Source organism: Miniopterus schreibersii (genome assembly GCF_964146895.1).
Source record: "Miniopterus schreibersii genome assembly, chromosome: 2".
Classification (NCBI taxonomy): Eukaryota; Metazoa; Chordata; class Mammalia; order Chiroptera; family Miniopteridae; genus Miniopterus; species Miniopterus schreibersii.
This window is the reverse complement of record NC_138102.1, coordinates 106,612,356-106,625,173: the sequence shown is the minus strand read 5'-3', so window position 1 is coordinate 106,625,173 and position 12,818 is coordinate 106,612,356. Positions and strand designations below refer to the sequence as shown.

Below are 12,818 nucleotides of genomic sequence, written 5' to 3'. Positions count from 1 at the left end.
CTCAAATAAATTTTTAAAATCCTCACCCAAGGATATTTTTTCCACTGCTTTTCAGAGTAGAAGGGAGAGAGAAAAAGAAACATCAATGTGAGAGTACTGGATGCTACTAGTTTGGTTGCCTCCTGCACGCACCCCGACTAGGGCTGGGGATCGAGCCTGCAATTGAGATACATGCCCTTGGCTGGAGTTGAACCCAGGACCCCTCAGTCTGAGGGCCAACACTCTTAGCCACTGAGCCAAACCAGCTAGGGCTCAAATTAATTAGAAAGCAACACAAAAAATGGGGTGATACCTCCTTTTTAGGAAAGTTGCAAGGACTAAGTTTAATAGGCATGAGGCTCTTGACTTAGTGCTAGGTTTCCATTGTAGTTAATGAGGGTTACCTACTATCCTTGGCTACAGGGCCACATCTAATCTTGAAATACTAAAAAGACCCAGACACAAGCTCCAGGCCCAGGATTATGATGTCAATCCAGCAAGAGAAAGCAGTGACATTGGGAAACTATAATACCCACAACTTTAGTTCTGGCTCCAGCACCAGCCATGCTATATGACTTGGCAAAACTTTTTCACACGTATGTTAATTTTCCATAATAAAAGTATGGAGAAAATTCTGGAAGGAACTGTACAGGCCTGTGGGTAGGCAGACTAGTTTGGACAGTGTGCAGGAATTACTAAACAGCCCACACAGGAGACGATAGGAGCATAGATGTAGGCTCTGGCCTGCGGCCAAGATCTGGAGCCAGTTCAGCGTAACTGCCTTGTGCCCCTTGGCTTCTCCCATGCTATAGGAGTGAAGGGTCAAAACGGTTAGAAAAAAGTTGTTTTTCCTGTTAGGGCCTAGAAGGGGGCTGGAAGACAGGCCTGAGTGCCCGTGTTCCCTGCCTTGAGAACTGTCCTTCCCTCTTAGTTGCGTAAAAGGTGCCAGGTGGTGCGACATCAGGATTCTCTTGTTAAGAAACCAAGGAAGCTTGTGCTTTCTGTGGAATCAGTTAGGTGGAAATAGATAAATCTTAACTTCAAAATAAACACAAGTGGTCCCTGTAGTTTAGATGTTCATACTTTCCTCTTCCTGTGTTTGGGAAGACAACCAGAGTTGGCAAAAACTGCCAGGCTGCTGGGGGGGTGGGGGGTGCTGGAAACCCATGGCAAGGCCTTGGCACAGGCCCTGGCCGCAGCCTGTGTAGTACCCAGGAGGCCCTGAATGGCAGTGTTGCCCCTGCTCAACTACAACTTCTCTATCAGGTGCTGCATTTTAAGCAGGACTGGGGATGTGATGGGTGACTCCGTCAATTTCGCCCCCATAGTGTAAAATGATACCCCACCTCATGCCCACCCTCTGAGGCCAAAACAAAAAGGGTTGCCTGACACCCGGGTTTTATTGTTTCCACTTTATTGCTCAAGTGCAGAACTTGAGGTGAGCCTGGACCTTCAGCAACGTGCAGAGAAGAGGCTGAGGGGGTGGGGGTGGAGACCCACCTGGCTGGGAAGGGAAACAGTTCGGAGAGGAAATACTGGAAAGGGGATACAAGGGGTGGTCACCATGATACCAAAAGACATCATCAACCACACTATTTGGGAGAGGAAGGGAACAGAGAAGTAATGGGCACACAGTGGTTTTTCCCATGCCCCTAGCACCCACATGGAGGCTACATGTTTGGAAATGGATAGGGAGGAGAAAAGGGGGAGGAAATGGCTGCCCAAGGAGGTCTCCTCTCCACCCTGGTTTCACATCCGATCCCACATCCCTACCACTAACACCCTTCTGCCATTTGAAAAATGGGCATAGCAAAAAGAGGAAGCAAAATAAATTAACATTCTGATGAGTGTGTGTAGATGGACATTCGTTCATGTGTAACGGGGGAAGAGGGAGGGGAAGAAGGGGTGAAAACACCTAAAATGATACCCCCACCTCAATCCCCCAGCCTACTCCTTTTCCCCTTCCCCCGAAGCCACCATCTAACCAGATAGAAAAATAAAGGTCTAATTCGCTCAAAATTCTTCGGTTTTTACAAAACGAACAGGGTGGAGCAGAGTAGGGAGCAGGGAGAAGCAGGCAGCTGCAGGAATAGGGCTGGGGGGACGCTATGCTTCCGTTTCCACCTGAGACTGGCTCCCTGCCACATCCTTCTTCTGCTCAGCCTTCATCTCCACATCAGCACGACGGTCTCCTGCAGCTATTGCTGCCTTGTCCTGCAAGAAGAAAGAGGATGAGTTCCAGCTCTCATTCGGCTGGTCACCTGATGAGAAAGGTGACATTTACTCCATGTCCCCATTCTTGCCTGCCTGCACTCATCTGATGATGCCACCAACCTAGCACCCTGCCACCATGTATGTAGTCTATACCCCAAAATACTCATCCCCCAAGTAAAAAAAAGTACACATAAACTTCTAGCAGAATTACATGGACACAACAATTCCCCTTCCAGATATGTCCTAAAGATACAGCTGCACATGAACAAAACTATGACTATATAAGACCATTATTGCATGTACTTGTCTACCATTGTTGCTATGACATGTGGCTACTGAGCATTTTAAATATGGCTAGTTCAAACTGATGTGTTTTAAGTATAACATTTGGATTTTGACAACTTAGTTTGAAAACACATGAATGCAATTTTTAAAAATTACATGTTGCAATAGTTAGACACCTTAGGTCAACCAAATAGTATTAAAATTAATTTCATCTGTTTTTTCCCGCTTTAACATAGCTACTAGAAAATTTAAAATTATGTATGGCCTGATTATATTTCTACAAGACAATGCTGGTTTAGAATACTGAAAAACTAGAAATAGGGGACTGGGTAAATGAGATATATCTATACAATGGAATACTATATAAGCGTAAGAAAGAACATGAAAGTTTTTTTGTTTGCTGATGTAAAGTAAGTATCCAGGTATGGTATAAAGAAAGCATGGTATAGAAAATAGGTAGAGCATGTTGCCTTTTATTAGGGAAAAGGGAGAAAACATAAATGTTTGGTTGTACATGCACTCAGCACACTGGAATGACACAAGAACTGGCAACATCAGTTGCTTTTGGATGGTGGGAGACTTTTTATTACACATTCTTTTGTACAATTTATGTAAATGTACTATTTTAAAACAGATGTTTAAAACCTGTGTTTTAAAAAGGCACAGAGAACATACGTTGTCACACTCAGCAACTGACTCCTGACCTTTAGGGCTTGCAAGTGGGTTTCTAGCCCTGACCAATGAGGAATGCCAGCCCTGACAGCAGGATTTTTTTACTGAGGGAACATCCATGCTACTGCTCCAGGGATGAGGGCAACTTCTTGTTTCCAGGGCTGGCACAGACAACCACAGACACAAAGAGCCCACACGAGCTGGGTTGTGCCCAGGGACGAGGAAATGAGATGGACAGAAAAAGTGACATTATCTCGTCCCTGTGCCTGTCCCGATCCTCACCTTGCTCTCTTCCTCAGCCAGCCTCTCAAACATATTGGCATAGAGCTTCTTCTCCCGTGCAAGCTGCTTGCGGATCCGCTGATGGCAGACAGCCAGCTGGGCCTTGGCAGCTTTGTTGCTGGGGTAGAGCTGCAGTACCTTCTGGAAGTCAGCCCGTGCCAACTCAAAGTCATTCACTGCCAGGTGGGCCTCTCCCCGGCGGAAAAGGCCCTTCTCATTGTTGCTGTCCAGCTCCAGGGCCTAATGACGAGGAAGCAACAGTGAGACCTCAGCTCCTGTAGTTTATCTGGCCAAGACTGGGTTCCAGAGGTAGCCTTAAGCAGGATGATGAGGTACGGAAACAGCTGGCTCCGCTCCAGAATGCATGAGTCTTGGGTCATTAAATGGAAAAGACCAAGGTCTAGGAAAGAGCCTCATTTAGTCCAAGAGGCAGAGGGGCAGACAGGTCTTCAGGTGGAAGAGAAGGACTTCTGACATTTCCATTCTCTTTAGAATAAAGCAAGTACGTAAGAGGGAGAGGCTAAGAACCAGGGCGAAGAAAACACTTAAGTAGCTCTTACCATCCAGTGTTTCCTTCTATCTCTGGGTCAGGTCAGCTGCCTCCCACCACTGAAGCCAAGGTACTTGCTTCTCATATCCCCTGCCTCTGAGCCCTTCATCTCTGAGCTCCCAATGGTCCATCCTGCTTACCCCTACGTCACTGAGGGCAAGTTTCAGACACGCTGGCAGCTCACTCCGAACCTTGCCTGTTAAATGTTGCTCCCATGCCTTCTTTAAAGGGGCCTCACCTTGTTACAGTTTTCAATGGCAGCTGTAAAGGCCTGCAGTTTCAGATGACACATGGCCAGGTTGAGATGGGAGGCCAGACGAAGGGCCCATGCCTTCTGAGCATCCTCATCAGAGAAACTCGACTCATATTCCAGCCAGGACACAATCTTCTTGTATTGAAATAAAGCTTGCTTGTACTTGCCTTCCTAAAATGGGAGGGAGGCTCAGGCATATAGCACAGGTTCAGTGGCACCAGGCTGTCATACCAGTGACCCATGGGCATGAGAGTCCTGCTAACCCCCCACACCCCCAGGCAAGACCAGCTAGCTTAGATATACTAAGCAAAGACTGCAGGTGCCACTTGTCCACTCCCTGGCAGAAAATGACCTCAGCCATTGTGGGGAAGGGTCGTGGGTCCAGAGGAGCCCTCCCTGGGGGTGTCCTCAGGACCATGGCTGCTGGTTCACCTTGAAGTACACAGTGCCCCGCTCTTTCACTATGGTGCTCTGTTCCAGCTTCTCCTCTGAATTCATCTCCCAAGACTCCTTGGCCTGTCATCCCCCAAGAGAGAAACACAATGGTCAGCTACCTGCAGGATGGGACCTGACTTCAGGATAGGTAGAATCTTGAGCAAACTCACCTTCTCAAAATTCTTGAGGTGGATTTCATATTTCAGGTCAGTATTTGGTGGGATTTGGAACTTTTCCTTCCCAACACTGCCGAAAGCATAGCTGTGGGGGCAAAAAAAACCTCTAGGTCATCTCAGCACCACTTAACCTGCTCCACACTGAAAAGGCTTCCTGTCTGGTTTCCTGGAAAGTACCTCCCCATCCCTTGAGACCTGATTCAAATGTTTCCTATTCAGCAAAATCTTCCCAGACCTCTTTACACAATTAGTTGGTCTCTTAGTATCTTACATATCCTTGTAATAACTCATACTACACACTAGCATGGTTACTAATTGAAATGGCATCTCACTGTAAAATGATTCAATAGATGGCAGGAACAATATATCTGAACACATAGAAGTTTTCAGCGTGTCTGGCACAGAGTAGGTGTGCTTCAATGAATGTCATTAATGAGTGAATGAATTAATGGGAGATGAAAATCTCGATGTCGGTAAAGGTGAGAATCTGTAGCAGCCATGACTGAAAAGATCACGTTCTAATCCAAGATGTGGACAATTGTTGCCCCGCTCCTAAACACAGCAAAGAGATCATAATGGCCTATGTTAGGTGTGCCCAGAGGTACAGTGAACACTAATGAAGCTGTGGGGGTAGTGAACAACATGCAGAGGAAAGGATACACGTGGCCAGTTATACAACTCACTGTGAACATGTAGATCTCTTACCTCGGGGTTCACCCACCTGATCTACAAAGTGCCCACTCCTCACCTGGGCTTGAGGTACACAATGGAATGTTCTCCTTTTTCCATGTGCTGAATGGCTTTCTCTAGCCCACAGGGCAGATCCAGACTCTCCCCCTCGCTGATCTCAAACTGGAGCTCCCGCTGATCAAAAATCTGGTCCTTGTAGTAACCTTTCAGTGCGACTGGCATGCAAGAGAGGCAATGCACCAGGTGCGTGAGTGGGCAGGTGATTGAAGAAGGATGCCATCAGCCTCCCTCTATTACCACATCATTTCTTGCCCCCAAGATGCCCTTGCATTCTCAGACTTGGAGGGATATTAAAAAGTTATGTCCAATCCCTCATTTTATAGATAAAGAGTATCAGAGAAAGGAAGTGACTTGCCTAAGGCCACCCAGAGACTAACTATCAGAAACCAAATTAAAACCTGATTACTAGCTCACCCTCCACAATAGCACCCTCGTTGGGCTTGGCATAGCCTTCGCCCCGAATCTGTATTCTCCGGATGATTCCACCATCTTCTTCTTCTGTCAGGTCCTCTCCCTTGAACTCAAACAACTCTACCTGTGGGAAAAGACGTAAAGCGACACTAACTCGTCAACAGTGAAATACAACTTCTTTCATTCAGAAGAGTCACTAGTAACTCCCAGACTAGGTCTGACCACAGGTCAGCCACACTAGGAGTGGACAAAGTGACACTTACGCTAAGTTCTCAGGATCTGCTCTAGTGTCAACTTTGGTAGAGGTAGGCAGGCCACATAGGTTTCAGTTAACCTGAGGATATCAACCTATTTACTACCTGCTCTGCATAATAAGGACATGTTCCGGACAATCCTAATTGGCCTACTTGAGAAGCCCAATCTGACAGGCATAAGAAATGACCCAACATTTCTCAGTAGTCTTCTGAACATTCTCCAAGTATTAGTGGTGATTAGGGCTCAACTACCTTCAGACTGGATGGTGTCAAGTTCCACCTCCTCAGTGAAAACTTTCCTCACCTCCTTGACCCACGGAGGGAAACCTCTCTCCCCACCTCTGATCTCTAGGGGCCAATATTCTATACTGTCATTTATAACTACATACAGATTCTGACCTCCTGACTCTTTTCAGTTAAAATTATACCCCATCTTCTCTGGGCACTGCTCTTGAGATAAATATGTCTCAACCCATTATCCTGCTTCGAGTTTGAAAAGGGATTCCTGGCCACTTCTTCCCACTGAAACCTCCATCATAGCCCACGTTCTGGCAGCAGTAAGCTGTGTGCGCAGCAGAACCAACTGCACTCTCCATTTCTCTTCTCCCCTTAAGGCGAGGCCCTCAGCCTTGGCTACATTGTCTCCAGGGGGCAAGAAGGACTGGAGGGCAGCCAGGCCCTGAGCTTAGATAAGGCTGGCTCTTTGCCTTGCTCTCTGGCAGGACATTTACCTCAAACACAAGTGTGGCATTGGAAGGAATCTTCGGAGGGCTGCCTGCCAAACCATAGGCATATTCTGGTTTGCAGGTGATGCGGCATACTTCTCCCACCTTCATGGTTGCTATAGCAATGTCCCAAGCCTTGATGACCTCCCCTGTAGGTAAAGAAAGCAAACAAGTTCTTCTTGGCAGGGATTTGACTCTGGGCTCCAGTGGCCCCAGAGTACCATGCCCGAGGGGAAGCTGGATACTCTTTTGAAATGGGACCAGGAAGGTAGAAAACCTGTTGCAATCACCGCTATTGTTCAGCGCTGTTCTTAAAAAAAACCAACACTAATTCTAGAACAAAGGAATTCAAGAAACAACGCAATTCACTCCTGAAGAGGAAGTGATCACCTACTCAGAGGTGATCAGGCGAAGGAGAGAGAGAAATCAATATAGTTACAGGACACTGGAAGAAAAAGGAGTAACAACAAAAATCAACAGTCTGTAATAAACCATTCCTCCTTAAGCTTCTGAGAATATGGTTTCTGCTCGTGACAACTTATACCCTCCTCAAAGCCTATCTACCAAGCCTAGGTTGCCTACCTTTTCCTAGGTCAAAGGAGAATTTGTCCTTGTGGTCCAGACTGGAGTCAAACTTGGTGCCATCTAACAGCCAGCCAGTGTAGTGAACGAAAACTCGGTCCCCAATCATGGGCGTCTCTGTGCCCATGCCCTCTCGCTTGATTACCTGGGAGAAAGGGGGAGAAGGTGAGGACCCAGGGATGGGGGCAGAAAGAGGCACAAAACTGACTACACACCTCCTTGTAAGTAGATTCAAAGGACCAATCTTCAAAGGATTCTGACACCAAGCTTGGCTAGAAGCCACCTGAGCTCCCACCAGTCTTTCTTGCGGTGTGACATGACTTGGTTTGATAAACTGGAGACAAAAGACATCCCCCCCCCAAAGAGAAAAAAAGAACCAAGTTCAAATTTTTGCTGAATGATCTTGGATAAGTCACTCAAACTCTCTAGACCTTATTTGTAAAGTAGTGATGATAATCCCTTTCAGAGTTGTTGGGAGGATTAAATTGGTAAAATTTATATCAAGAGCAAAGAAGTATTTTTGCTCCATTTGCTTACTCTTCCTAAATGCCAGTGGCCATTAGATCAGGGTCTGGTTTGGAGAAAAAGAGAGGAATATGGGTAATGAAGAGTCCAAAAGAGGAAAAGGAATATATCAGAGGCTCTCAATCAGGCCCTAAACTCTGACTCGGAACTAGGACGGGTAGATGTTTAAGTCCCCCATTCCTGGGCTAAGAGTATTTCCCAGGAACTATAAGCTTCTGCTTCTCTTCCCTAGCATTTGTAAAAGGTCCCTCCATGGGCAACCTGGTAGGTGTGTCACTGCCCTCTTATAAGGAGAGTTTCCAAGACAGATGGACAAGGAATTAAGGAGTAGAGAAGTGGAGGGCAAAAGGGGAACTGACCAGGACACTGGAAAGAGAAGGGGAAGCCACATGTCCCCTGGGAGCGCAGCTTGAGATTCCAAGTTCTGGGGGGAAAGCCACACGCATTTCTGGACCACGAGGGGCTCCTGGAGGTTTGTCCGGGTCTCTCTCTCTCTCTCTCTCTCTCTCTCTCTCTCTCTCTCTCTCTCTCTCACACACACACACACACACACACACACACACACGTGGCGTTAGGTGGTGGGCATAAGATACGGGCTGGGAATTCGCTATCCTGGACTCCGCAAAACCTGCTCTGAACCACGGCTGGTTGTCCTGACCCAGGTCAAGCAGTCTTGCTCCCTGAGTCCCAGACTTCCCGCTTCAGTCTGGCTATCTGCAGTCTGGCAGTTACCCAGCAGCAGGCTCCCAAGCAAAGCACCTTCTCTAGGCACCACACCCCACACCCCAAATCAGGAAAGGAGGGGCGGGAAATCCGAGGTGGGAGGGGAACTACAGGTCCCGGCATGCACCGCTCCCTGGTTTTCCCGGGGCTGGGGGGAGGGGGAACAGCATGGCTGAGCGAGTGACCTAGCTAAGTCCCAGCCTTTAGAAAGGTGCTAATGAGAGAGCAGAGGGCGCCAGAACCTAACTCGGGACGAGGCCCAGGAGCCAAGTTGTACATAAGTCTCTTGGCCAGGAAGTTACTCTTGTGACCGGCTAATATTTAATTGCCAGGGCTAGTAGGCGAGTTCTCACACCACCACAGACGAAGGCGGCCCAGGGCCTTCCCGGCTGCTCCGGGCAGGGAAGGAGCTGGCAGCTGCGGGGTCGAGAGGAGGTGAGGGAGGGGCGGCATGGGAGCAGGCCCGGCCCCGGGTGCACGCGGTCCAAGGCCCCCAGCTTCTGCTCGCGTGCCCCGCGGCGCCGCGTCCCTCCCCTCTTCTCCGCCCCCCTCCCCGCAGCGCCGCGCACGCCGGAGTTGGCGCTGCAGGGCCGCGGGACTGAACCAGACTGCAGGCTTCCAAGGGGGCCGGAAAAATGGCCAAGGGGAGGTCCGCCCACCTAGGCCACCCCCCTTCCAAGCCTACGGCCACCCTCCCGCTCCCGAACAACGCAGCCTAGTGCAGGAAGGCGATGCAACTGGCCGCCAGCTGCAAGACCACTCATCGACTGCCGGGGAAGCTGCGAAGGCGGCCGTCCCCGCCCCGTGCCCCGGCTGGGGACTTCCAGGCTCGGTGGGAGGGCGGCTGCGACGGGTGCTAGGAGCTCGGCGGCCCCCAGCGGCCCTAGGTTCCCCCGGCTCCCCCCGCCTTTACCTTAAGCACGCCTTCATCCTGCTTGGGACTGATGTCCACTCCCTCGATTCGCAGCGGCGCTGACTGCGCCCCGCTTTCGGCCGCCTTCATCTCCTCCGCGGTCATCGCCGCTCCGTGCGCCGTTTACTCCTGGAGCTGGACACTGGGCGCGAGCCAAACCCTCTCGGCCGCCGGCCTGTCTGCACGGGGGTGCGAGCGCCGGCGTTGCGGGCACCGATCTGCGAACTGGTCCAAGGCTCGAGCCCCTGAGCCTCCAAGCGCGCTCGCGGCCCGCCGGGGAGTCTTGGCTTGGGAGCGGGAGTAGGTGGGTACCGAGCGGCCGGGGGAGCGATTGGTCCCACCCCGCCGCGGAGGGAGGGGCTGGGAGGAGCCGGAGCGGTGGCGAGGGACGGAGGGGGTGGGGGTGGAGAAGTTTCTAGAGACGGCGGTGGCTGAGCCCGTTCCGGCTCCAGTGCGACGAGCGCTTAGATGAAATTTTCTGTTTCGGGTTTATTCTTCCTGCTGGCTGCCCGCCCCCCCTGCCCCCCACTCCTGGGACCCTCGGATTCTAGGGACCGCCCTTCGTCCCCAGCCCCGCGCTCTCCCGGGCCCTCCCTCTCGTGCTTCCCGATCTAACCGGATTCTTCCAGACCCTTCTCGATGCCCCTACATCACTCCAGTGCCTCGCCTGCCACCCCCTGTAGAGCCGCCCGATGCACTGCAGTGCCGCGTGGTGCGCTCGGAGCTGTGTCGGATGTGAGTGGCAGCGTGTCAGACTCTCCCGGACCGGGACGCGCATATTTGCAAATGCCGACCGTGAACGGCAGACTGCACGGCCTCCCCGTGCTCACTCGGCGCGTACACTTAACGAACTGGGGAGGGAATGGGGCGGGGGTGGCCATGAGTGAGCAGCGCTCACCCCAGCGCACAGAATTGGGCGAGAGCAGGCTTGATTACCCCAGAGGCCAGAAGATGTGTCGCCTTCAGCTCTTTAAAACGCTTGGAGCAGCCTATTTGGAAGAAATGTCCCGCTGAGCTATAAGGATTCTTAAAACGGGACACGAATTGAGTGCTCCGTCCCCGACAATAATAAAACTGCTATTTCGGTTAATACTTAAAAACAAAAATGGTTTCAAACTCATGAAAAAAGTCATTCCATTGTACTGAAGATCTGTGGCAAAGTATGTTTTCTTAATATTTGATTCCCAAGTGTTTATCGACTGCCTGTGGAGTGCAGAGCATCTGTGTGGTGGGTCAAATCTCTGCAACACCTAGTTACCCAAACAATCGCTTTTTGATGAAAAGATCCTTCTAGAGAAAGTCTTGATTTTGCTCAGCACTTAACCCCAGTTTAGCACTGGCTGGTGAGTGGTATCTTAATAATTGGCTATATGAATTTGTATTCCAATAATAAAAAAAAAACTTTTTTTGAGCCCTGGCTATGGGCCTGGCACTTAGCTATTGTACACAAACTGTCCTATTTAGGTAGGCAACCAAAAGGTCTGTTACAGATGAAATTTCAATACCTTAACATAATTTAATAATTCATCATAGTCCTTTCTAATCAAACTCTACTGGAAGGAGATGTAGAAGAAATAAAATAGTCTTCTCCAGCAATTGACAGCAAATGACTTTAGCCACAACTGAGACATTTCTTATTAGATGACTGGGGAGACCTTTGGAGGATATTGGGGGGAGAAGGTTGACTCAGTAGGGGTAAATCTATTTCTTTCCTACACTTTCCTTAGTAGGGTAAGAAGTAACAGTGCCCGAACCCTCCAAAACTCCAGGAGGCAGGGATGGAGGATTGGGTACTGGCTTGCTGGTTTGGCAGTTATTTTGCTGTTGACTTATGCACCTGCTTAATCTCAGCATGTGCTAGTTTCTTTTAATGCTAAGGCCATTGGATATTATTTGGCAGAACAAGTTAGGATAGAAGAGAAAAGTTCACCTTTAGAGTAATGCCTTTCTGCATCTTTTTTTTAAAATTGGAAGCAAACAGCATAAGTCTATGTCTTTTAATTCCTGTCAGCATATACTAATTGGGCACTTAAGCTGTGCCTGTCATTGCATAAACACACAAGTTAATAGCGGTAGAAAGAGCCTATCCGTTGGTGTAAGATGAGTTGGGTCGCACATGCACTAACCATTTGATTTGGGGCAGGTTATGGGGATAGGGACATCTGTTGATGAGGGTAGTTGTGATGGTTAAAGAAGAGGAAAATGTATGTCAGCTCTGAAGCATGGTGCTCACCTTCAAGCAGATGGTTAATAAATTATGGTCCTCATTCTAATGTGATAAGTGCTATGGTGGAGATGGGGACAGAGGGCTAAGAATATAAAGGTCTGTAAGGGAGGAAAGACAGAGTGGAAGGGAAAGGGGAAGGACAAGAAGAAAAGGTTTCCAGCAAAAAAGTTCTTTCCCCATTCAGTGAGTCAGTAGGTGAGGGGGCTGGGAGATGGACGGGAGAGAGGAGGGGCAGTAGGCATTGGGTTCTTCAATCTCAGAGCAGGATCTTACTGTTTCTAAATTTTTTTCTGGTTATTTATGTTGTAGTCTTCTGATTGTAAATACACATATTCATGTAGAAAGTGTACAGATGTGTTTGTTTCTTTCTCTCTTCTTCCTTACCCCTTTTCTAGCCCATTTGAATTACTATTCTCATCAAAGATATTTAAGAATGTAATTATTTTAATTCAGTATCATTCAGTCATGTAAAATCCTTCTGAAAATTTCCCCTTTTGCTGGAGAAAGAGAGCACACTTTTTTTTTTTTTTTTTTTTTTAAATCATCCACTACACTCTAAATGACTCATGCTGAGGTTAGAAGTTTTGTTATTGCCAAAATGAGCCTTCCTGAGCTCATCTGGTTCATCTCCCTAATGCTAGGCCCATCCTTCACACATGAAAACCCTTTGTTTTTTAAAATTGCTATTTTTTCTTCTTAGACTGCCAGTGCTCTTAAACATTTTTAAAAATTATATAATATTTGGATCATTTAAAAGAATGTGGGGTGAGTATGTGTGTGTGTATATACATGTACACACACGTTATGTAACATACCAATGTAATGAACCTTGGTAATATACCACCCAACCTAGGAATTAGAA

The 12,818-nt window shown here is 48.5% G+C and overlaps 1 protein-coding gene across 1 annotated transcript; it reads right to left on the bottom strand.

Moving 5' to 3' along the window:
* FKBP4 (FKBP prolyl isomerase 4) lies at positions 1 to 11,134 on the bottom strand. Its single transcript, XM_081131012.1, has 10 exons — positions 9,730 to 11,134; positions 7,569 to 7,713; positions 6,993 to 7,135; positions 6,011 to 6,131; positions 5,595 to 5,751; positions 4,841 to 4,931; positions 4,668 to 4,751; positions 4,221 to 4,406; positions 3,433 to 3,672; positions 1 to 2,193 (listed from the first exon to the last, which is right to left on the bottom strand). Exons 1-10 carry the CDS (start codon positions 9,832 to 9,834, stop codon positions 2,086 to 2,088), a joined length of 1,380 nt encoding a protein of 459 aa, XP_080987138.1. The 5' UTR covers positions 9,835 to 11,134; the 3' UTR covers positions 1 to 2,085.
* Positions 11,135 to 12,818: the final 1,684 nt, after the last annotated feature.

What these genes read in the sequence shown, in the direction of transcription:
- FKBP4 (XM_081131012.1), bottom strand. Translation starts at nt 9,834, where the DNA reads ATGACCGCGGAGGAGATGAAGGCGGCCGAAAGCGGGGCGCAGTCAGCG. An exon ending in ACCTCAAGAATTTTGAGAAG is followed by an intron (nt 4,752 to 4,840) that starts GTGAGTTTGCTC and finishes GGGGGATGACAG; the next exon opens with GCCAAGGAGTCTTGGGAGAT. An exon ending in TGGCTGAGGAAGAGAGCAAG is followed by an intron (nt 2,194 to 3,432) that starts GTGAGGATCGGG and finishes TTCTTCTTGCAG; the next exon opens with GACAAGGCAGCAATAGCTGC.